Below are 25,634 nucleotides of genomic sequence, written 5' to 3' on the forward strand. Positions count from 1 at the left end.
TATTTTGAGTAGTTTTTCCTCTATGGACGCATTGAAAATATTTTGAGAGTTGATGAACTCTTTGATATTACTCTCTAAATCACAGGGTAGTTTGTTGTGATTTCCATAAGTGTTGTTGTAGGAATTGCCATAATTGTTAGAGGAGTTACTAGGAAAAGGCCTAGGAACATAGTTTCCTTTAAAAGCATTGTTGTTGCCAAAATTGTTCCTACCAACAAAATTAGCGTCCAAACTAGAGTTGCTACTCTCAATCAAGGAAGATAGTGGCATGTCATTAGGATCTAAAGGAGCATTTCTACTAGCAACCAAATTCATCAACTCGTCCATCTTAGCACTAAGCGAGTTAATTTCTTCTATAGCATGTACCTTTTTGCTAGCAGGTGACCTTTCAGTGTGCCACTCAGAGTAGTTAGTCATGATATTGTCTAGGAGTTTTGTAGCGTCTCCTAACGTGATCTCCATGAATGTTCCACCTGAGGCGGAGTCCAAGATATTGCGAGAAGCAAAATTCAAACCAGCATAAAAGATTTGTGTAATCATCCACAAACTCAAGCCATGAGCGGGACAATTTCTAATCATTAACTTCATCCTCTCCCAAGATTGTGCAACGTGTTCATGATCAAGTTGCTTGAAATTCATGATATCGTTACGTAGGGAGATAATCTTAGCCGGCGGAAAATACTTGGATATGTAAGCATCTTTGCACTTATCCCAAGAATCGATACTATTTTTAGGCAAAGAAGAAAACCAAGTTTTTGCGTGATCTCGCAACGAGAAAGGAAAAAGCTTCAACTTAATCACGTCATTATCCACATCTCTTTGCTTTTGCATATCGCAAAGCTCAATGAAGGTATTGAGATGGGATGCGGCATCTTCACTACGAAGGCCAGACAATTGCTCTTTCATAACAAGATTCAGCAAAGCTGCGTTGATTTCATACGATTCCGCACTAGTGGCGGGAGCAATCGGAGTACTAATAAAATCATTATTATTGGTACTCGAGAAGTCGCAAAGTTTGGTGTTTTCAGCCATGATGACTTCAACAAACATACAAGCACACAAGCAAGCAAGCAAACCGGCAAAGCAAAACGGCAAAAAAGGAAAAAGGCAAAAGAAAACGGCAAAGGAGAAAGGCAAATGAAAACGGCAAATGTGAAGTGGGGGATAGGAAAACAAGAGGCAACTGGCAAAAAAAAGTAAATGCAAGAGATGAGTTTCTGACACCTACTTGGATAGATCTCTCCTTCCCCGACAACGGCGCCAGAAATACTTATGCTACTGCAACAAAAGACCTTCCAACGGCGCCAGAAACAAGCGTGTTGACGGGAGACTATTCTTGATACTCCTCAGGAATGGCACCAGTAATCATTCTGCTACGGCTACGCCTTTAGGGACTTCCTTGGAAAATATGCAAAGGATTCCCCCGTGGCCTTGGAGCCTTGCGTTGGTGTTCCCTCGAAGCAGAAAGGATGATCTAGCACAGCGGCGGTAAGTATTTCCCTCAGTTTTGAGAACCAAGGTATCGATCCAGTGAAGGATTGTGACAAGTACCTGCACAAACACAAAGAGCTTGCACCCAATGCTATGAAGGGGTTGTCAATCCCTTATAGATTGTTTGCCAAGTGAGAACTGAAAGCAAAAAGAAACAAAGCAAAGTAAAAGCGAAAGTGGAAACGATAGTCGTGAATAGACCCCGGGGCCGTAGTGTTCACTAGTGGCTTCTCTCATGAAAGCAAGTAGACGGTGGGTGAACGAATTACTGTCGAGCAATTAATAGAACCGCGCGAAGTCATGACGTTATCTAAGGCAATGATTATATCTATAGGCATCACGTCCAAAACAAGTAGACCGATACTTTCTGCATCTACTACTATTACTCCACACGTCGACCGCTATCCAACATGCATCTAGTGTATTAAGTTCATGAGAACAGAGTAACGCCTTAAGCAAGATGACATGATGTAGATGGACAATCTCATATCTACGATAAAAGCCCATCTTGTTACCCCTGATGGCAACAACACGATGCATGCCTTGCTGCCCCTTCTGTCACTGGGAAAGGTCACCACATGGTATGAACCCAAAACCAAGCACTTCTCCCATTGCAAGAATCATAGATCTAGTTGGCCAAATAAAACCCAAGACTCGGAGAGACTTACAAGGATATAAAATCATGCATATAAGAAATCAGCAAAGACTCAAATATAATTCATAGATAATATGATCACAAATCCACAATTCATCGGATCTCGACAAACACACCGCCAAAGAGGATTACATCGGATAGATCTCCATGAAGATCATGGAGAACTTTGTATTGAAGATCCAAGAGAGAGAAGAAGCCATCTAGCTACTAACTACGGACCTGTAGGTCTGAAGTGAACTACTCACGAGTCATTGGAGGGGCGATGATGTTGATGTAGAAGCCCTCCAATTCGAAAGTCCCCTCTGGCAGGGCACCGGGAAGGGTCTCCAGATGAGATCTCGCGGAAACGGAAGCTTGCAGCGGCGGAAAAGTGTTTTCGTGGATTCCCCTATTTTTTCTGGATTTTAGGGAATATATAGGCGAATGAGCTAGGTCATGGGGGCGCTAGGGAGGCCACAAGCCTGGTAGCCGCCGCCCCCCCGGTGGCGGCTACAGGGATTGTGGGCCCCCTGTGGCTTTCCTGCCTTGGCCCTCAAGTCCCTTGATCTTCTTCCGTTCTGGAAAATTTTATTTCGGGGATTTTATTCCGTTTGGACTCCGTTCCAAAATCAGATCTGAAAAGAGTCAAAACACAGAAAAAACAGGAACTGGCACTTGGCACTGAATTAATAAGTTAGTCCCAAAAAAGATATAAAAGGTACATAAAACATCCAAAGTTGACAAGATAACAGCATGAAGCCATCAAAAATTATAGATACGTTTGAGACGTATCAAGCCTCTCCTTAGCCTCCATGACCTGTATCCTTTTCAGATCAACATGAACTTCTCCATTGATTTGACAGAGGTTGTTCTCCCCCACGGACTCTTGAGAAGACATCTTGACCTAGATCTGCGGCAGAAAACAGGCTCGAAACGAAAAACAGTGGAAATCTGCATGATGCAGGGGTCAGACCAAATGGAAGTATATATATTGATTTTTTCCACACCAGAAGGAGTACCCCGCACGAAAACGGAGTCCGGGAGGCGCACGAGGTGGCCACAAGCCCTCACGGCGCGGCGAAGGGGTGGGCCCGCGCCGTGCAGGCTTGTCGCCTCCTCGCGCACTTTCCGGACTACTTCCAATTTTTGTATTTTTCCAAATATTCCAAAACGGAGAAAATTTCCTATGGGGAACGTTTTGGACTCTAATTTCTTACCGAATCACATACCTCTTCGTTTTCGGAGTCTGAAACAGGCTGATAAATGTCCCTTAGGTATTCTTCCGGAGTTATGGTATTGATGATATTGCTTTCAACATTTATGGGAGTACGTGAGATATAATGCTTGATACTTTGCCCATTTACCACTCTCGGACAATTACCTTCCGTGTTGTTGATCTTGATGCACCGGAACGATATACTTCCTCAACAACATAGGGGCCTTCCCATTTAGAGAGAAGCTTGCGTGCAAAGAATCTCAAACGAGAGTTATATAGCAAGACATAATCACCTACGTTGAACTCATGCTTTTGTATCCTCTTATCATGCCACCTCTTAACCTTCTCTTTGAAAAGCTTAGCATTCTCATATGCTTGAGTTCTCCACTCATCAAGCGAGCTAATGTCAAATAACCTCTTCTCACCGGCAAGTTTGAAATCAAAGTTGAGCTCTTTGATTGTCCAGTAAGCTTTATGCTCTAGCTCAAGAGGTAAATGACATGCTTTACCGTACACCATTTTGTACGGAGACATGCCCATGGGATTCTTATAGGCAGTTCTATAAGCCCACGGTGCATCATCGAGCTTCTTAGACCAATTCTTTCTAGACCTGTTGACAGTCTTTTGCAGAATCAGTTTAATCTCTCTATTACTTAGCTCTACTTGACCACTGGACTGAGGGTGGTAGGGAGACGCAATTCTATGGTTGACATCGTACTTAGCAAGCGTTTTACGGAAAGCACCATGAATGAAGTGTGAACCACCGTCGGTCATTAGATATCTAGGGACTCCAAATCTAGGGAAGATAACTTCTTTCAGCATCTTGATAGAGGTGTTGTGATGAGCACTACTAGTGGGGATAGCTTCTACCCACGTACTGACGTAATCAACAGCAACTAAGATGTGAGTATACCCATTGGATTTTGGAAAAGGTCCCATATAATCAAAGCCCCAGACATCAAATGGTTCAATGACAAGTGAATAGTTCATAGGCGTTTGCTAATATTACCTATTCTCTGACATTCGTCACACGACAAGACAAACTTACGGGCATCCTTGAAGAGAGTGGGCCAATAGAAACCTGATTGCAATACCTTGTGTGCAGTTCTATCTCCCGCATGGTGTCCTCTGTAGGCCTCGGAGTGACACTTTTGTAGGATCTGTCCCTGTTCATGTTCGGGTACACAATGTCTAATAACACCATCTACTCCTTCCTTATAAAGGTGAGGATCATCCTAAAAGTAGTGTCTCAAGTCAAAGAAGAATTTCTTCTTTTGCTGATACGTGAAACTAGGTGGTATATATTTGGCAACGATATAGTTTGCATAATCAACATACCACGGTGCACTAAGTGAAGCATTGATGACATTCAATTGCTCATCGGGAAAGCTATCATCAATAGGTTGTGGGTCATCAAGACGTTCTCCAACCTAGACAAGTTATCTGCTACGGGGTTATCAGCACCCTTTCTGCCGACGACGTGCAAATCAAATTCTTGTAGCAAGAGAACCCATCTTATAAGTCTAGGTTTAGCGTCCTTCTTCTCCATGAGGTACTTAATAGCAGCATGATCAGTGTGAATAGTGACTTTGGAATCAACTATGTAAGATTTGAACTTTTCACATGCAAACACGACTGCTAAAAATTCCTTCTCCGTAGTGGCATAGTTTGTTTGGGCACTATCTAGAGTTTTACTAGCGTAGTGAATAACATTCAATTTCTTACCAACTCTTTGCCCTAGAACAGCACCAACAGCATAATCGCTAGCATCACACATGATCTCAAAAGGCAAGTTCCAATCAGGTGGTTGAACAGTAGGTGCAGTTATCAAAGCCCTCTTAAGTATTTCGAAGGCTTCCTCACAATCCTCGTCAAAGACAAAAGGAATATCCTTTTGCAAGAGGTTGGTAAGAGGCCTAGAAATCTTAGAGAAGTCTTTAATGAACCTTCTATGGAAACCAGCATGACCAAGGAAACTTCTTATTCCTCTGATATCTGTGGGGTATGGCATTTTCTCGATTGCATCAACCTTAGCCTTATCGACTTCAATACCTCTTTCGGAAATTTTATGTCCTAAGACGATGCCTTCATTAACCATAAAGTGGCACTTCTCCCAATTCAAGACAAGATTGGTGTCTTTACATCTCTGTAAGACTCGATCAAGGTTGCTAAGGCAATCATCAAAGGAAGACCCGTAAACGGAGAAGTCATCCATGAAAACCTCGACAATCTTTTCACAAAAGTCAGAGAATATAGCCATCATACATGTTTGAAAGGTGGCAGGTGCATTACATAAGCCAAAAGGCACACGTCTATAAGCAAAGGTACCGAAAGGGCAGGTGAAAGTGATTTTCTCCTCATCAGATTGTGCAACTGGTATTTGGGAGAAACCAGAATAACCGTCTAGAAAGCAGAAGTGTGTGTGTTTGGATAGTCTTTCTAGCATTTGGTCGATAAAAGGCAAAGGTAATGATCTTTCCTAGTGGCCTTATTCAACTTCCTAAAATCAATCACCATCCTATAGCCAGTAATAATCCTCTGTGGCATCAACTCATCCTTATCATTAGGGACAACGGTAATGCCTCCCTTCTTAGGAACGCAATGCACCGGACTCACCCAATCGCTATGAGCAATAGGATAGATAATACCCGGTTCCAGGAGCTTTAGTATTTCTTTTCTCACTATTTCTTTCATCTTAGGATTCAGTCTCCTTTGATGATCAGCAACTGGTTTGAATTCAGGATCAATTTTGATCTTGTGCTGGCATAGAGTGGGACTAATGCCCTTAAGACCATCAAGAGTATATCCTATAGCAGCACGGTGCTTCCTCAGAGTTTTTAGTAACTTATTTTATTCTTGCTCTGAAAGGCTAGCACTGATAATAACAGGATATATCTCCTTTTCATCAAGATAGGCATACTTAAGAGTATCAGGTAACTGTTTAAGCTCGAACACAGGATCACCCTTTGGTGGGGATGGATCCCCAAGCAGTTCAGCAGGCAAGTTATTCTTAAGGATAGGATATTGTTCTAAGACAACTCTATCTATTTCATCCCTTTCATCCATATGCATATCATTTTCATGCTCAAGCAAGTATTGCTCTAAGGGATCAGTAGGAGGCACGGCAATAGAGGCTAAGGCAATAGTTTCATACCTACTAGGAAACTCCTTTTCATGAGGTTGTCTACCAAACTTAGAGAAATTGAACTCATGTGACACACCTTCAAAGCCAATAGTGACAGTTTGCTTCTCACAATCAATATGAGCATTGACGGTGTTCAGAAAAGGTCTACCAAATATGATGGGACAAAAGCTATCTTGTGCAGTAGCAAGAACGAGGAAATCAGCAGGATACTTCGTTTTACCACACAAGACTTCAACATCCCTTACAATTCCCACACGGCAGATAGTATCTCTATTGGCAAGCTAAATAGTGACATCTATAGGTTCTATCTCAACAGGTGCAATCTCATCTTTGACTTCATCGTATAAGGATTGAGGTATGGCACTAACACTAGCATCCAAGTGACATAAGCCATGATAACAATGATCTCCTATCTTAACAGAAACCACAGGCATGCCAACAACAGGCCTATGTTTGTCTCTAGCGTGAGGTTTAGCAATTCTAGCAGCATCTTCACATAAGTGAATATTATGTCCCTCAACTTCCTCAGACAGAAGATCTTTGATAATAGCAATGCTAGGTTCAACTCTAATTTGCACAGGGGTGTAGTTGTTCTAATGTAGCCTCTACGTATGAGAGTTGAAGCTTTATAATGATCCTTTATCCTAACAAGGAAAGGTGGTTTCTCAATGTAAGCACTCGGAACCACAGGATCATTATAGGCAATGACTTTCTCTTCAACTGGAGTGGGTTTAACTACATTGACTTCAAAAGGAGGATGATATTTAAACCACTTCTCTTTGGGGAGATCAATATGGGCAGCAAAGGATTCACACAATGAAGCTACTATCTCAGAGTCAAGTCCATACTTAATGCTAAAGTCACAAAAAGTATTTGTCTCAACAAAGGATTTAACGCAATCAAAAGTGAAATTCATACCTGACTCCTTACCTTCTTCAAGCTCCCAATCTTCAGAGTTGCATTTAATTCTCTCCAATAAATTCCATTTGAAGTCAATATCTCTATTCATAAAAGAACCGGTACAAGAAGTGTCAAGCATGGTGCGATCATCATGAGAAAGCCGAGCATAGAAGTTCTGAATGATAATTTCTCTCGAGAGCTCATGATTGGGGCATGAATATAGCATTGATTTAAGCCTCCCCCAAGCTTGAGCGATGCTTTCTCTGTCACGAGGCCAAAAATTATAAATATAATTTCGATCACGATGTACTAAATGCATAGGATAAATTTTTTGATGAAATTCCAATTTCAACCGATTGTAGTCCCATGATCCAGTATCATCACATAGCCTATACCATGTCAATGCCTTATCATTCAAAGATAAAGGAAAGACCCTCTTCTTGAACTCATCCTCGGGCACACCTGCAAGCTTAAATAAACCACAAACCTCATCTACATAGATCAGATGCAAGTCTGGATGTGAAGTTCCATCTCCTGTAAAAGGATTAGCCAACAGTTTCTCAAGCATACCCGAAGGAAATTCAAAGAAAATATTTTCAGTAGGTGCAGCAACTTGAGGAGCAACTCGTTGTGCTTCCGTTCGAGGTGAATATACCCCGAACAAGCCCCTCAAAGGTTTAGTATCCATACTGACAAGTGACAACAAATTTCAGCACACTATATGAATGTTTCCTCACCAAGTTCCACTTACCAAAGGCGCTTCACTCCCCGACAACGGCGCCAGAAAAGAGTCTTAATGACCCACAAGTATAGGGGATCAATCGTAGTCCTTTCAACAAGTAATAGTGTTGAACCCAACGAGGAGCAGAAGGATCTGACAAGTGGTTTTCAGCAAGGGAAAATCTTTAAGCACTGAAATTGTCGGTAACAAGTGATTGTGCGGTGAGATGATTCGTAGCAAGCAACAAGTAACAAAAGTAGAAACGGTGCAGCAAAGTGGGGCGAATCCCTTTTGTAGCAAGGGAAAAGCCTGGACAAAGTCTTATAAGAGGAAAAACGCTCCCGATGACACACGGGAATTTCTGTCATGCTAGTTTCATCATGTTCATATGATTCGCGTTCGTTACTTTGATAGTTTGATATGTGGGTGGACCGGTGCTTGGGTACTGCCCTTACTTGGACAAGCATCCCACTTATGATTAACCCCTCTTGCAAGCATCTGCAACTACGAAAGAAGAATTAAGACAAAGTCTAACCATAGCATTAAACTAGTGGATCCAAATCAGCCCCTTACGAAGCAACGCATAAACTAGGGCTTAAGCTTCTGTCACTCTAGCAACCCATCATCTACTTACTACTTCCCAATGCCTTCCTCTAGGCCCAAATAATGGTGAAGTGTTATGTAGTCGACGTTCACATAACAACACTAGAGGAAAAACAACATACAACACATCAAATTACCGAACGAATACCAAATTCACATGACTATTATTAGCATGACTTATCCCATGTCCTCAGGAACAAAAGTAACTACTCACAAAGCATAATCATAATCATGATCAGAGGTGTAATGAGTAGCATCAAGGATCTGAACATAAACTCTTCCACCAAGTAATCCAACTAGCATCAACTACAAAGAGTAATCAACACTGCTAGCAACCTTACAAGTACCAATCAGAGTTGCGAGATGGAGATTGGTTACAAGAGATGAACTAGGGTTTCGAGATGAGATCGTCTGATGAAGATGTTGATGGTGACGAGTCCCCTCCAATGAGAGGAGTGTTGGTGATGACGATGGCGACGATTTCCCCCTCCGGGAGGTAAGTTTCCCCGGCAGGATCGTCCTGCCGGAGCTCTAGATTGGTTATGCTCAAGTTCCGCCTCGTGGCGGCGGCGAAACCACGAAAAAGCTCCCTTCTGATTTTTTTTGTGGACGAAACCCTCCATATAGCAAAAGAGGGGGTCCAGTGGGCCAGTAGGGTGCCCACAAGCCCCCATGGCCCGGCCTGGGGGTGGCCGGGCCGTGCAGGCTTGTGGCCACCCCCTGGCGCCCCTCTGGCGCTTCTTCGGCCCGGTATTTTTTATATATTGGGAAAAAAATCCATGTTGATTTTCACGGCGTTTGGAGTTGCGCAGAATAGGTATCTCGACTTTGCTCCACTTTCAGGCCAGAATTCCAGTTGCCGGTATTCTCCCTCTTCATGTAAACCTTGCAAAATAAGAGAGAAAAGGCATAAGAATAGTACCATGAAGTGAAATAACAGCCAAAGAAGCGATAAATATCAACATGAAAACATGATGCAAAATGGACGTATCAAGGGGCGTGGCGGGGCTAGCGGGGCGGCGGCACGACCGTGTCGCCGAGAGTGGAGAGCGCAACGGCCTCCGCCAGCTGCTTCTCGTAGGCGGCCTCCTCCTCCTTCTCTTTCAGGCGCGCCTCCTCCTCGCTCGCGTGTAGGACCGCTGCCAACGCATCCTGGTACGTCGTCTCCGTCTCCTGGTCCTCTTCGCGCATGACGAGGGGCGGCGGCGGTCCAGCCACCACGTCGCGGATGCCATGCCGGCTCTGCTTCTCGTGCTCCCACGTGAACCAGGCATACCATCCGGGGGAGTCCGTAGCGTAGGCGGGGCTATGCCGCTGCTCTCGCGTCAGTTGCTCCCGTCGGCGCCTCATCTCGTCCGCATGCGCCCATGCCGACCGTGACACTGCTAGCACTAGGATCCTCTCCGGATCCAAGTGTCAGTCGTGCGGCAGCGTGATATCGGGGTGGGGAGGGGGACGCGGTGCTCCCATTGCCACCTCACGTGGTGCACTGACAGGCTGACCCGCTGGCGAGGCGGACGGGAAGACGTCAGCGCGCGGACATGGATAGCGAGGGACTTGCCCTTGTCTCTCACGGAGAAGAACCCCAAGGTGGTGGTGGCTAGGGTTTGATGCTCGCCGGTGAGCAGGAACGACTAGATGTGGACGAGGACGACTTCTAGAAGAGGATGAGCCCCCCTCCCACGCATTCTCGGATTAAAAAAGAAAGCCCGTGGGTTGCTGATACGTGGGCCTGCGGTGGGCGGTCTTCGTTAATGAGACGACGCCGGCTTTGACTGGGCATCACATGTGGACGAGCGCGGACATGATAAGGCGCGCGCCATGTCGTCTTCGCATGTACGCCGACGCATTTCAGATGCAATTTTGGATCGAAACTGGGTCCGCGCAGACGCAAAGTGGAAGCGTTTCGGGATTAGGTCGACACGATGAGACTTAACTTTTGTCCATACCAACCTAAACGAACACCTGCCAAAGTTTTGGATCGCTGCTGCATTGGAGTTGCTCTAAGGCCAACTCCACCGCGCGACCCCATCCTGTCTGGCCCCGTCCGTTTGGGGTAAAAGGGACAAACCAGTCGGCCCAGCGTGAGACGGACCGGACCCATCTTGTCCGTTTTGTGTCCGGGGCGACCCATTTCGAGCGCAAACTTGCACGGAGTTTGGGTCGCGACGGGCAGCAAACGGACGCGCGCTCGTCCTCGTCGGGGCCGCGTGGCAGGCGGCCACCTACCTCCCACCCGCCCACATTAGTGCGCACGAGCGGCCGGGCCCGCCTGTCATCCGCCCAGGGAACAATCGCGGTCCTTCTTAAATGGAGAAGCCGTGGACCGGTCGTCGTCCACACTTCCCACTAGACCCCGCGGCCTCCTCGAAACCCGACACCCCAAACCCTAGCCTCGAATTCACCGGCCGACCGCCTGGCAGCCATGGGGCTCTGGAACTACGGCCGCAACGGGAAGCACGACGGCGAGGCTGGCTCCTCGTCGGGACGCCGCGGCGGCTTGATAACCCACAAGTATAGGGGATCACAACAGTTTTCGAGGGTAGAGTATTCAACCCAAATTTATTGATTCGACTCAAGGGGAAGCGAAAAAATATTCTCAAGTATTAGCAGTTGAGTTGTCAATTCAACCACACCTGAAAGATTTAGTGTCTGCAGCAAAGTATTAGTAGCAAGGTAGTATGATAGCAGTAGTAGCAACAGTAACCAGTAGCAGCAAAGTAACAACAGTAGCAACAGAGAAACAGTAGCAGAAGTGACAGCAGTAGCGGCAAAGTAACATAGCAAGGACCAGTAGGAAAAACTCGTAGGCATTGGATCGGTGATGGATGATTATGCCGGATGTTATTCATCATGTAACAGCTATAACACGGAGAGATAAGTAACTAGCTCCCGTTCGTCAATCTAATGTAGGCATGTATTCAGTATGTAGTCATACGTGCTTAGGGAAAAGAACTTGCATGACATCTATTGTCCATCCCTCCCATGGCAGCGGGGTCCTAATGGAAACTACGGGATATTAAGGTTCTCCTTTTAATAAAGAACCGGACCAACGCATTAACACTTGGTGAATACATAAACTCCTCATACTATGGTCATCTCCGGGAGTGGTTCCGGCTATTGTCACTCCGGGGTTGCCGGGTCATAACACATAGTAAGTGACTACAACTTGCAAGATAGGATCTAAAACACACATATATTGCCGACAACATAATAGGTACAGATCTGAAATCATGGCACTCGAGCCCTAGTGACAAGCATTAAGCATGGCAAAGTAGTAGCAACATCAATCTCAGAACATAGTGGATACTAGGGATCAATCCCCGTCAAAACTAACTCGATTATATGATAGATCTCATCCAACCCATCACCGTCCAGCAAGCCTACGAATAGATTACTCATGAACGGTGAAGAGCATCATGGAATTGGCGATGGAGAAAGGTTGATGATGACGATGGCGACAATCTCCCCTCTCCAGAGCCCAGAACGGACTCCGGATTAGCCCTCCAGATGAAGAACAGGAGGTGGCGGCGCCTCCGTATCGTAAAACGCAATGAATCCTTCTCCCTGATTTTTTTCCGGACGAAAGAGGCTATATAGAGTTGGATTGAGAGGCGGTGGAGCTTTGTGGGCCCCACAAGCCTGCCAGGCGCGCCCAGGGGGGCCCGCACCTGGTGCGCTTGTCGGCTCATGGCTCCACTCCCTCCGCTGATTCTTGCACCAGTATTTTTCATTAATTCCAGAAAAATTCTCCATAAATTTTTAGGTCATTCCGAGAACTTTTATTTCTGCGCAAAAACAACACCATGGCAATTGTGCTGAAAAGAGCGTTAGTCCGGGTTAGTTCCATTCAAATCATGCAAATTAGAGTCCAAAACAAGGGCAAAAGAGTTCGGAAAAGTAGATACGATGGAGACGTATCAACTCCCCCAAGCTTAAAGCCTTGCTTGTCCTCAAGCAATTCAGTTGACAAACTGAAAGAGACAAAAGAAAAACTTTGACGAACTCTGTTTGATCTTGTTGTTGCAACTATGCCTAACTCATAACCAAAATCTCAGCAAGATCACAAGTAAACCACATAAGCAAATGACATCTAGGTCTCACGGTAAATTCATATCAATGGCATAATCAACTAGCGAGCAAATAATAATAAGTCTCAAACGTCAACACTTCAATCAAAACAATCATGAAGCAGCACGAACAGATGGTATCTCGCTAGCTCTTTTTGAGATCGCAAAACATAAATGCAAAGCACCTTCAAAGACCAAGGGTTGACTAAACAATGTAATTCAAGGCAATGAAGATCCAGTCACAGTCGTACTCAACACAGTTAAAAGCAAAGCATAAAAATGACAGAGGTGCTCTCTAATTGGTGCTTTTATAAGAGGAGGATGGCTCAACAGGAACATAAATAGACAGGCCCTTCTCAGAGGGAAGCATTGATTTGCAGAGGTGACAGAGCTCAAGCTTTGAAAACAGAGATAATAATTTTGGGTGGCATGCTTTCATTGTCAACGCAATGACTAAGAGTTCTCATCATCTTCCACGCTACACATGCTATAGGCGGTTTCCAAACAGAAAAGTAAAGTTTTGACTTCCCCACCACCGATCAATCACACTCCACGACTAGCCAAATCCTCGGGTGCCGTCCATACCAACATCAATCCAGGGGGAGTTTTGTTTGCAATTATCTTTTTGATTTGAGCATGGAACTGGGAATTCCAATTACCGACCCCTTTCTCGTGAATGATAGTGAATAAACACATATCGAGGATAACGCGCCTAGCATGAAAGATACTAATAGCCCCCTCTCATCACATGAGCGGTTCGGGCATGCAAAATAGATTATTTCTTGAAGGTTTAGAGAGTGGCACATGCAAATTTACTTGGGACGACAGGTAGATACCGCATATAGGTAGGTATGGTGGACTCACATGGAACAACCTTGGGTTTATGGAAGTGGATGCACAAAGCAGTATTCCCGCTTAGTACAAGTGAAGGCTAGCAAAAGACTGAGAAGCGACCAACTAGAGAATGACAACAGTCATCAAAATGCATTGAGATTAACTAACATTGAGTGCAAGCATGAGTAGGACATAAATCACCATGAACATGAACATCATAGAGGCTATGTTGATTTTGTTTCAACTACATGCATAAACATGCGCCAAGTCAAGCCAATTGAATCATTCAAAGGAGGATACCATCCTATCATACTACATCACAGTCATCTCAAAATTCATGTGGGCATCCAAGACAGACCATTATAAGCTCCTAGCTAAGTAAGCATGGCATAAGCAACTATGATCTCTAAGTTGTCATTGCAAACATGTTTCTCTCACAACAAAGCTGAATCAGGAACGATGAGCTAGTCATATTTACAAAAACAAAATAGATCGAGTTCATACCAGCTTTTCCAGGCTCAGTCACTTCATCATATATCGTCATTATTGCCTTTCACTTGCACGACCGAACGATGTGAACAATAATAAACGTGCTCATGCATTGGACTAAGCTGGAATCTGCAGGCAAGCACAAAGGAGAAGACAAAGTAATATGGCTCTTTTAACAGATAAACAGATATGCATGCGAGAGCCACTAAACATTGTAACCATGATCTTCTACCTTGACCCAAAGAAAAAGAAAACTATTTACATGGGAAAGCTCCCAACAAGCAAAAGAAGAAAAGAAAATCTTTTTGGGTTTTCTCAAACTAGACAGACACACAAAAAGAAAATGAGAAAAATAAATAAACTAGCATGGATGATACGGTGGCAAAGTGTGAACACCGACAAGCAAAGTGAAAGCATAAGCAAGAATGTAAAGTCGGTGAGAAACACGTACTCCCCCAAGATTAGGCTTTTGGCCTAAGTTGGTCTACTCTCAAGGAGGGAAATAATCATCTCCGGGATACTCCGGAGTGGACTGAGGATGCCACTGTTGTGTGAGCTCCTCTGGCTCCCACTGATAAACTGGCGTCTGGTACTCGACTGGTAGCTCGGGCACGGGCACCTGTGGTTGGGCTAGGCCCCAATATGTGTAGATGTTCGAGGGCATAATAATGTACCTGCCTGCTTGAAGATTGAACAAAGAAGGAGCAGGCAAAGTAATAGTCTCACGAGTACCCTGACTAAACACCAGGTTATAAATCATCCTTCTATTTATATCTCTATCAAGAAAGTCATGGCGAACCATGCTATCGTGATCTAGATATCTCTCGGGAAGAAGAATCTCTTCTTCCTCTTCCAGTCTAATAGGTATCTCAAAGTGTCTAGCAAGACGAGTAGCATAGATAGCTCCATAGACAATGCCTTTAGAACGGTTCGTGTTCAACCGTTGAGCTACTATAGCGCCCAAGCTATAAGTTTTATCATTATAAAGGGCTTCGCGCAAGACCGCAAGATCTGGGGAACTAAGTGACCCAGCTTTCCCACGGCCAATCAAACATTTTCCCACAAATAATGAGAAGTACCGAAGCACGGGAAAATGTATGCTAGCAACTCTAGCGCAAGACACTCCTCTCTCCTCTCCTACAACAATTGTATCGATGAAAGCTTCCAAGTCCCGTGGACGAGGTTCATGAATATCCCCAACGTAAGGTAATTTGCAAACATTGCAAAAATCCTGGAGTGACATGCGCTGGGGGATATCATAAAGTTTGAACTCAACCATAGGAGGATTATTCCTCGGATAGAAGTTAAAGCTTTGTACGAAGATATTAGTGAGGAGGAGGTATTGCGGACACTTATCTTCAACGAAGGCGGTAAGGCCTGCGTTTTCCACCAAGTGATAAAAGTCCTCATAAAGTCCAGCAGCACGTAAGAACACGTCGCTTGGCCACTCGCACGCTCGAACTTCTGCAACTCGAGGGACCAGATACTTGGGCTTCTTCTCACTTTCATCATCCTTGGGGTCACAGCTTGAAGAGCCTCTTAAGAACCTCCTCATCTTTTCACTTTTCTATCTCTGAAATTTTCTAAATTTTTTAGTGATTCTAAGGAAAGGTGAACAAGGCTCAACAAAACTCATAACAACTACTCCCACAAGTGCCTAGAGGCCATATTACGCATCAAAACCACTTAGGATCAGCTAGAATTAGCATGCAAAGCTCAAGAACATGGTCACCAAGGCAGCAAAAATATGGGAAGTATAAGGCACTAGAGAAAAAACTAATTGGACCAATGGAGGAGTCACTTACCAAGGAGTAATTTCCCCAAATCAGTTCGGAGAATGGTGCTTGGAGTAAAGAGATCGAAAATCCCAACAAGAGGAGCAAGAACACGGGTTTGAGATGCGAAATAATTTTTTCTGGAGGTAGGAGAACGGGATGAGAGCAAGAATGAGTGGAGGGGGTGCACGTGGGCCCCACAAGCCAGGTAGGCACGACCAAGGGGGTTCCTGCGCCTCAAGGGCTTGTGGCCCACTGGTGAGCCCCCAGACAAGCTCTTTGTCTCAGTATGTTTCAAAAAATCCAGAAAAAATCATACTTGATTTTCAGGACGTTCGGAGAACTTTTATTTTCGGGGTACTTTTCTCCAGGATGCTAAAACAGAAAATAGGGAAAACTAAACTAAATCTATCATTTTTCTTCTAAGCAACCGAAGGTGAAAGCTTGGAATAGAGGTTGTGACTCCTCGATTCATCCATCTCATGGTCACCGAAAGAAATCCATCAATGAGGTTGATCAAGTCTCCTTGACAAACTTTTTCGAATCGCAAAAGAGAACGGAGAAATCTTCGAATAGTCACTAGGTCACCTCAATGGGGATATGTATTTCCCCAACAAGCAAATCATACTTCATCTTGACACGAGGTATAGGGCATTCAAAGCTCCCAATAAGAATCGATGAAGTTTTTTCGATAGCATTGATGCAATGTACTCGATATTGTTTCTTTGGAAAGTGCACCGTATGCTCATTACCGTTAACATGGAAAGTGACATTTCCTTTGTTGCAATCTATAACAGCCCCTGCGGTGTTTAAAAAGGGTCTTCCGAGGATGACCGCCATGGCATCGTCCTCAGGAATATCCAAGATAACAAAGTCTGTTAAGATAGTGACATTGACAACCACAACAGGCACATCCTCGCAAATGCCGATAGGGAAAGCAGTTGATTTGTCGGCCATTTGTAGAGAGATTTTAGTGGGTGTCAACTTATCCAGTTCAAGTCTACGATAAAGAGAGAGAGACATAACACTAACACCGGCTCCAAGGTCGCATAAAGCAGTTCTAACGTAGTTACCTTTAATGGACCAAGGTATAGTGGGCACACCGGGATCACCTAGTTTCTTGTGAGTTCCACCTTTGAAGGTATAGTTAGCAAGCATGGTGGAAATCTCAACCTCAGGTATCCTCCTCTTATTAGTCACAATATCCTTCATGTACTTAGCATACGGAGACATTTTGAGCATATCTGTCAAACGCATTTGCAGAAAGACAGGTCTAATCATTTCAACAAATCGCTCAAAATCCTCATCATCCTTTTTCTTGGATGGTTTGGGAGGAAAGGGCATGGGTTTCTGAACCCATGGTTCCCTTTCTTTACCATGCTTCCTAGCAGCGAAGTCATTCTTATCGTATCTTCTATTCTTAGGCTGTGGGTTATCAAGATCAACAGGTTCAATCTCCACATCCTTATCATTTCTAGGTTGAGCATCTTCATGAACATCACTATTGATATTATCATTAGGCTCATGTTCATCACCAGATTGCGTTTCGGCATGAGAGACAAAGACATCGTTTGGACAAAGACATTGAAACTCTGTTGTTTGGCAACAAAGTTATCAAATTCATCCAGGCATAAGCTACCAGGTTTATCAAAAGGAATATCACTCTCATAAAACCTACGCCGAGAATTTACTTCTACTACCTGTATCGGGTTATCAAAACCGTGGATCTCTTCGATAGGTGGTAGATTTTTGACATCTTCAGATTTAATGCCTTTCTCTCGCATAGATTTCTTAGCTTCTTTCATATCTTCAGGAGTGAGGAATAGAATACCTCTTTTCTTCGGAGTTGGCTTAGGAGGTGGTTCGGGAATAGTCCAAGCATTCTCATTGCACAAGATGTTATTCAGTAGGATCTCAGCTTGTTCTACGGTTCGTTCCCTAAAAACACAACCAGCACAACTATCTAAGTGGTCTCTAGAAGCATCGGTAAGTCCATTATAGAAGATATCAAGTATTTCATTCTTCTCAAGAGGGTGATCACGCAAAGCATTCAGTAGTTGGACGAGCCTCCCCCAAGCTTGTGGGAGACTCTCTTCTTCAGCTTGAGCAAAGTTGTATATTTCCTGCAAGGCAGCTTGCTTCTTATGGGCAGGGAAATAATTTTCAGAGAAGTAGTAGACCATATCCTGGGGGCTACTCACACAACCAGGAGCAAGAGAAGTGAACCAAGTCTTAGCATCATCCTTTAGCGAGAAAGGAAACAACTTGAGGATATAGTAGTGGCGGATCTTTTCCTCACTAGTGAATAGGGTGGCTATATCGTGCAGTTTGGTAAGATGGGCTACAACCGTTTCAGATTCATAACCATGAAAAGGATCTGATTCGACTAGTGATTAACTCAGGGTCGATAGAGAATTCATAATCCTTATCAGTCACAAAGATAGGCGAAGTAGCAAACTTCGGGTCGTATTTCATCCTAGCGTTCAGAGATTTTTCTTTCCACTTGAGCAGTAGTTTCTCAACATCATAGCTATCCTTACACGCAAGAATATCCTCAGCTATCTCTCCCTCCATAACATAACGCTCAGGAATATCAGGCAATTCAGGTCTAGGAGAGCTAGTTCTAGCAGGCAAAATAACAGGTTCTACTTCAGAAGTATCAGCAGTTTCAGAAGTATCATCACATCTAGCAGCAATTCTAGCAATTTGTGCATCAAGGAATGCACCTAGTGGCAAAGCAGTATCAAGCATGGCATCATCAGGCAAAGCAGTATCAAGCATAGCATCATCATAAGAATCATGGGCAGCAGAAGTAGCATCATCAAGCACAAGCGACATATCAAGATTTCTAGCAGGAGGCGATGTCGCAAACTAACTCATAACTGAAGGTGAATCAAGTGCAGATCTAGATGGCAGTTCCTTACCTGTCTTCGTAGTTGAGGGCAAGACTTTAGTTGTTGGATCTATTGGATTCCTCATAGTGACCAGCAGACGTAAATCCCAAGTGACTCAGAGAATATAGTTGTGCTTCCCGGCAACGGCGCCAGAAAATAGTCTTGATAACCCACAAGTATAGGGGATCGCAATAGTTTTCGAGGGTAGAGTATTCAATCCAAATTTATTGATTCGACTCAAGGGGAAGCGAAAGAATATTCTCAAGTATTAGCAGTTGAGTTGTCAATTCAACCACACCTGAAAGATTTAGTGTCTGCAGCAAAGTATCAGTAGCAAGGTAATATGATAGCAGCAGTAGCAATAGTAACCAGTAGCAGCAAAGTAACAACAGTAGCAACAGAGTAACAGTAGCAGCAGTGACATCAGTAGCGGCAAAGTAACGTAGCAAGGACCAGTAGGAAAAACTCGTAGGCTTTGGATCGGTGATGGATGATTATGTCGGATGCTATTCATCATGTAACAGCTATAACACGGAGAGATAAGTAACTTGCTTCCGTTCCTCAATTTAATGTAGGCATGTATTCCGTACGTAGTCATACGTGCTTAGGGAAAAGAACTTGCATGACATCTGTTGTCCATCCCTCCCGTGGCAGCGGGGTCCTAATGGAAACTACGGGATATTAAGGTTCTCCTTTTAATGAAGAACCGAACCAACGCATTAACACTTGGTGAATACATGAACTCTTCATACTATGGTCATCTCCGGGAGTAGTTCCGACTATTGACACTCCGGGGTTGTCGGGTCATAACACATAGTAGGTGACTACAACTTGGAAGATAGGATCTAAAACACACATATATTGGCGACAACATAATAGGTTCAGATCTGAAATCATGGCACTTGGTCCCTAGTGACAAGCATTAAGCATGGCAAAGTAGTAGCAACATCAATCTCAGAACATAGTGGATACTAGGGATCAATCCCCGTCAAAACTAACTCGATTACATGATAGATCTCATCCAACCCATCACCGTCCCTACGAATAGATTACTCATGAACGGTGAAGAGCATCATTGAATTGGCGATGGAGGAAGGTAGATGATGACGATGGCGACGATCTCCCCTCTCCGGAGCCCAGAACGGACTCTAGATCTGCCCTCCAGATGAAGAACAGGAGGTGGCGGCGCCTCCGTATCGTAAAACGCGATGAATCCTTCTCCCTGAATTTTTTTCCGGGCGAAAGAGCCTAAGTAGAGCTGGATTGGAAGGCGGTGGAGCTTTGTGGGCCCCACAAGCCTGCCAGGCTTGGCCAGGGGGGCCGCGCCTGGTGGGCTTGTGGGCTCACGGCTCCACTCCCTCCGCTGATTCTTTCGCTAGTATTTTTCATTAATTCCAGAAAAATTCTTCATAAATTTTCAAGTCATTCCGAGAACTTCTATTTCTGCGCAAAAACAACACCATGGCAATTCTGCTGAAAACAGCGTTAGTCCGGGTTAGTTTCATTCAAATCATGCAAATTAGAGTCCAAAACAAGGGCAAAAGAGTTCGGAAAAGTAGATACGACGGAGACGTATCACGGCTCCATGAAGGAGGAGGCCGCATCGCCACCGCGCCGGGCCTCCGCACCTGCTCCCTTCACCATCGGCCCTAGGCCCGCCGGCCAGCGCGGACGACAATACCTCGGGGATGAGGTATGCCGGCGCTACTAGGAGACGAGGACGCCGGTCTCGTTGAGCGACGTCCACCTCCCGAACAACTGGCATCTCTCTGTCGACCGGGTCCCGGTCCCGCTGGTGCTGACGAGTAGCAGTGCGTGCCGCGGCGGCCACGTCGGGAGGTGCGTGGGCGTACACGGGTGCGCAGCCTCACGCCCACGCCGTCGCCTTCCCCGTCTCCATCACCACCTCCACCTCCTCGCATGACAGCGCAGGAGAAGGCCCGGCTCATGCAGCGTGTCATGGAGGACTCCATGATCACGCATGATGAACGCCAATGGCCGGGCCTATAGGACGCGATGGCCCTCTCTGCGTCCGGCGACGTCGCCATCCCTAAGCTGACGGAGGCGGAGGAGGTGATGGAGGACGCCCCGGTGGCCGTGTTCCACCCGGATCTGGTGGGCCAGCAGTGGAGCTGGTCGTGCACAGCTCCGGAGATGGCACACACAGTGGGGGCGTGAACTGGTGTATGATACTACGTCTGTAATGCATAGTATCATGTGCTAGTATCATAGAATAGTTTATTTATTGCCATGCATGACACATACTTCCTCTGTTTCAGTTTATAAGTTCGGCATGTGTATCTAGGTCGTTAATTTGACCAACTTAATGAGAGACATATGTTATAAAAAATATATCATTAAAAACTTTAGATGTTCTATTTTCTAATGATATAATTTTTATGTTAAATAATATATTTTATATAAATCAAATTGATGACCTAGGTATATGTGTATGCCTTATAAACTGTGACGGAGGGAGTAGTAGCACAATATTTAAAACGTATCCGATCACCCTCTTAGGCATGCTCTAAAAGCTCTATCAAACAGTAACAATAAAGGCATCGAGTCGCCCGTCACACCCGCTGCTCACCCAAGGCGCCGCGAGCACGTCACTACAGATGCCGACGCGTGGTGCCCACCCACCCGGCGGATGGGGGCCAGGTCCCCATCCAGCCCCCGCCCTGGAACCCGGACGCCTTCCCGTCCAGATCCACTCCGCCCGCCTCGTCATCCTCCCCGGCCCCCCTCTTCCCTCCCTTCCCACCCTCCAGATCCCGCAACCCGCGAAACAAACCACCAGCCGGCAAGCAATCCGCGCGCCCATTGTTCTCCTCTCCCTCTCTCTCTTTCCGTTCCGGATCAGCTCCGACGGCATGGCCGCGCCTGCACCCTCCAAGAGGAGAGGCAGCGGCGGTGGGGAGAAGAAGGATCTGTTCCACGTCGTCCACAAGGTGCCCGCCGGCGACAGCCCCTACGTCCGGGCCAAGCACCTCCAGGTTGGTTTATCATTCGCAGCTCTCCTCCTGCCCATGCAAATTCTGTCCCCCGCTCTCTCTCCCTCTCTCGATCGAGTGGATTTATTGTGGTTAAAACGGAAACTGGAATATGTATGTACAGTAGCCTTGATTGTGCACCGGTTGCCCAATCATGATAGCGGCCAGCATGAAAGCGGACCATAGGACTAATTCATAGTACGTTTCCGTCGGCTCCGGGCGATTCTTGCCTTCTTGCTCTCGGCGCCAAATCTTCTTTGCTCCTCTAGGCCGAAAGGGATCACTATATATTCACCGAATCAGTCACTGTGCTAGGCTGCCCGTGCTACCACCACAAATGGACGGTGGTCCATCGCGCCGAGTCAGCGTGCGTGCTTAGTGATTGATTCTCTTTTAACTACGATCAAATTGAACTCTCGGCTACACTATAGTTCATGATTAGTAGTTGAACGAGACCGAAAAATCCCTGCAACTTAAATTGCTGACTTGGGCTGAAACGGCTTGGATTAATCAGCTGGTGGAGAAGGATGCGGAGGCGTCGATCGTGTGGTTCTGGAAGGCGATCAACTCCGGGGACAGGGTGGACAGCGCGCTCAAGGACATGGCCGTGGTGATGAAGCAGCAGGACCGCGCCGAGGAGGCGATAGAGGCCATCAGATCCTTCAGGCACCTCTGCTCCAGGCAGGCCCAGGAGTCCCTCGACAACCTGCTCATCGACCTCTACAAGGTGCGTCTCAGTTGCACATCTCGCGAGGAATTTGCTCAAGGGTTAATTCATGCATTAATTCTGACCTGATATGTCTGATTTTGATCTTCAGAAATGTGGAAAAGTCGACGAGCAGATAGAGCTGCTGAAACAGAAGCTCAAGATGATATGCCTTGGCGAGGCCTTCAACGGGAAGATCACCAAGACGGCACGCTCCCACGGCAAGAAGTTCCAGGTCTCGATCCAGCAGGAGATGTCGCGCATTCTGGTACGGCTTATTCCTCTCATGTTACACTTACTGATTGCTAATTAGGCATGTCTTGGGCATGTCACTACAGTGTTTAGTTACACTCTAGTTGCTGACAATTTCATTGCGCGATTGCAGGGTAACCTTGGCTGGGCTTACATGCAGCAGAACAACTATGAAGCTGCTGAATTGGTGTATCGGAAGGCCCAGACTATCGTACCTGATGCCAACAGGGCGTGCAACCTAGGGCTGTGCCTGATTAAGCTGGGTAGAGATGAGGAGGCAGTGCAAGTGCTTGAGGATGTCCTACTTCGCAGAATCTCTGGGTTGGATGGCGACAAGGCGGTAGCCCGAGCTGAGCAGCTCCTCCGTGAGCTCGGTCCGATAACACATGTTTCATCACCCTTTGATGTTGGCTTGAGTTTCACCGAAGAGATCATGGAGAGACTTGACCTTGTGATGAATGAGTGGACGCCGTTCAGGTCGAGGAGGCTGCCCGTATTTGAGGAGCTTGATGCATTCAGGGACCAAATGGCCTGTTGATTCATTACTTCATCTGTTTTTGTTCATTTGCTTGTGGTAAATAGAAGTTGTTGTGCATGTATATAGGAGCTGTTGTTGATGTTACTAGTGTGGAAGAGAGGTCGGATAGATCATAGATATCATAAGCCAGGGTTGATGCAAAGCGTTCCCTTGAGAGAAAAAGAAAAGTGGTTTCTTCGCCCAAGATATGTTTAATTTGATTTTTGAGCTATCTGAAAATTCATGTCATTTATTGCTTGCTTCAACCACACATTTCCCCCCTAAAAATGCAACTGCCAAGTATAACACACACCAACTGAATGACATTCATACGGTTAGAGTTGTGTCGAATATTGTGTACAAGGTAGGTTACAGTTGGACTTGTAGTTGTATTGTGTTTAGGTAGGATATGGAGTCGTGTGCAAACAGAACACTTATATCCTAGGTCTCTCACACTTATATCCTAGGTCTTTCATATATACCGGAGGTAGACACACGATGTAACCTAAGTAAACATAATAGCATAGGTACGCGGGGGCAGCCGGCGTCGTGTGCCGGCGCCCAGACGGCCGGTGTGCGGTATTGTGATGGTGTTATGGGGAGGAGCGCCCGTAGTCAGGTCCCTGGGATGTAGGCGTGATGGTGAACCTCGTTAATAAATCTCGGTGTCGTGCTTGTGTGATTGCTTGATCCTCGATATATCAACTATGTGGACTCGGATTATTCTAACAAGTGGTATCATGAGCAAGGTTCAAAGAGGCCGTGGTGGTTGATCTATAGGTGGAGTAGAATTCGTTGAAATGGATCACTCGTGGTGGATGCTTGGCGAGGAAATTCTACGCTGGATTAGAAGTGATCGGAAATAGGCAGAGTCTTGGCAAGATGTGCTTTGCAGCCGGCGTGTGTTCTGTTCGGGCTTTAGGCGAGATCGGTTCCATCCGATCGAGACGCATGCAAGCAGTGCAGGGCGAGGTGGCTGGTTGGATCGGACGAGGCGGTTGCATCAGATTGATTCAGCAGATCGTACGCACGCACGCGGAAGGCAAATTGTGCAGCATCAGGACTCGGGAGTCTTGGCAAGATTGAAAGCAGCGGCAGTGCAGAGTCGTCGACGAGTCAAGCGATGCGGCGGACACGAGCAGTGGCATCCCTAGATAGGCGCAACGCAGGAGCGGCGGCAGACGCGACGCATGCAAGCAGCTGGCAGTAGTGCGTGCGGCTCAGGTTGATGGGTTACGACCCATGTATACTGGTGGTCGGTCAAGCGTGGTCTTATGGTGAGGGTGTGGCTGGCTCGTGAAGTGCAAAAGAGGGTCACATGGCATGCTTCTGCGTGCAAGCGTGGCTGATGCCGGAAGTGCAAGGAATGAAGGCACGAGATTTGTTATGAAAAAAGGGGTTATGGATGGTACTGCAGCGTATTGGAACATGGGATTCATTGGTTGCCATCACATTGATCTCAAGGTGAGAAAAGGGAGAGCAAGGGAAGAAGAATTTGGTCAAGGGAGTCACGTGGTGCTATGATTTATAATAAAGTTAATTGAACTGGTTATTGCATGTGCACTGAGACTGTCAAGGGCTATTTCTTTCTTGCATGTTAGTTGAGATGGCATTATGGCAGAGTGGCAGCGGTGGTGTTGTTTGATAAAGTAGTCAAATGGGAACCAAGGACGACTACGTGCGTATAAGGCTCGGAGAAGTCTGGAGCGAGTTGTGGCGAGATCATGCATACATAGGGCGTCAAGCAATGCACGGATGTGTGAGGCGGATATGACGCAAGGTGGAGCATGGTTGCAGCCGGATAATTCTGGGCTGGGTCGGACTGGATAGTCTGACGGATCGACGGGGATGTCGGTCAAAGCAGAAGAAGGCGGTGATTTCAGCGACGACGACATAGGAGCGTGATGCTGATGGTGGCTGACTTCTGGGGCGTGGAAACACGTGGTGCAGGCCCGAGGGCTTGTGTGACTTCGACAAGACTATGTCGTGGGGTTGATTCAAGACAGTGCACACATGAGAGCTTGAAGTCGACAGGGCGCAGGGTAGCCGGGCCAGCTACATGGAATCATGTTGAAGGTGGAACTGGAGTCTAGTGGAAGACTTCACTCTGTGCTGATGGAGGGGCTACTGTTGGGTAACGTAGCATAAATTCAAAATTTTCCTACGCATATTCAGATCTTCCTATGGAGACACCAGCAACGAGAGAGGGGTAAGAGCATCTTCATACCTTTGAAGATCGCTAAGCGGAAGCGTTGCTAGAACGCGGTTGATGAAGTCGTACTCGCAGCGATTCCGATCTAGTGCCGAACTACGGCACCTCCGCGTTCAACACACGTGGAGCACGATGACGTCTCCCGCACCTTGATCTAGCAAGGAGGAGGGAGAGGTTGGGGA

General features: G+C 46.0%; 1 protein-coding gene across 1 annotated transcript; it reads left to right on the forward strand.

The window, feature by feature from the left end:
- Positions 1–21,530: 21,530 nt before the first annotated feature.
- Positions 21,531–23,445, forward strand: LOC123415836 (protein SULFUR DEFICIENCY-INDUCED 2-like). The gene is made up of 4 exons (XM_045106761.1): positions 21,531–21,768; positions 22,280–22,492; positions 22,584–22,739; positions 22,857–23,445. The coding sequence occupies exons 1-4, from the start codon at positions 21,646–21,648 to the stop codon at positions 23,259–23,261; spliced, it is 897 nt and encodes a 298-aa protein (XP_044962696.1). The 5' UTR covers positions 21,531–21,645; the 3' UTR covers positions 23,262–23,445.
- Positions 23,446–25,634: the final 2,189 nt, after the last annotated feature.

Source organism: Hordeum vulgare, chromosome 1H (assembly GCF_904849725.1).
Source record: "Hordeum vulgare subsp. vulgare chromosome 1H, MorexV3_pseudomolecules_assembly, whole genome shotgun sequence".
Classification (NCBI taxonomy): Eukaryota; Viridiplantae; Streptophyta; class Magnoliopsida; order Poales; family Poaceae; genus Hordeum; species Hordeum vulgare.

What these genes read in the sequence shown, in the direction of transcription:
- LOC123415836 (XM_045106761.1), top strand. Translation starts at nt 21,646, where the DNA reads ATGGCCGCGCCTGCACCCTCCAAGAGGAGAGGCAGCGGCGGTGGGGAG. An exon ending in TCCGGGCCAAGCACCTCCAG is followed by an intron (nt 21,769 to 22,279) that starts GTTGGTTTATCA and finishes TGGATTAATCAG; the next exon opens with CTGGTGGAGAAGGATGCGGA. An exon ending in AGGAGATGTCGCGCATTCTG is followed by an intron (nt 22,740 to 22,856) that starts GTACGGCTTATT and finishes GCGCGATTGCAG; the next exon opens with GGTAACCTTGGCTGGGCTTA.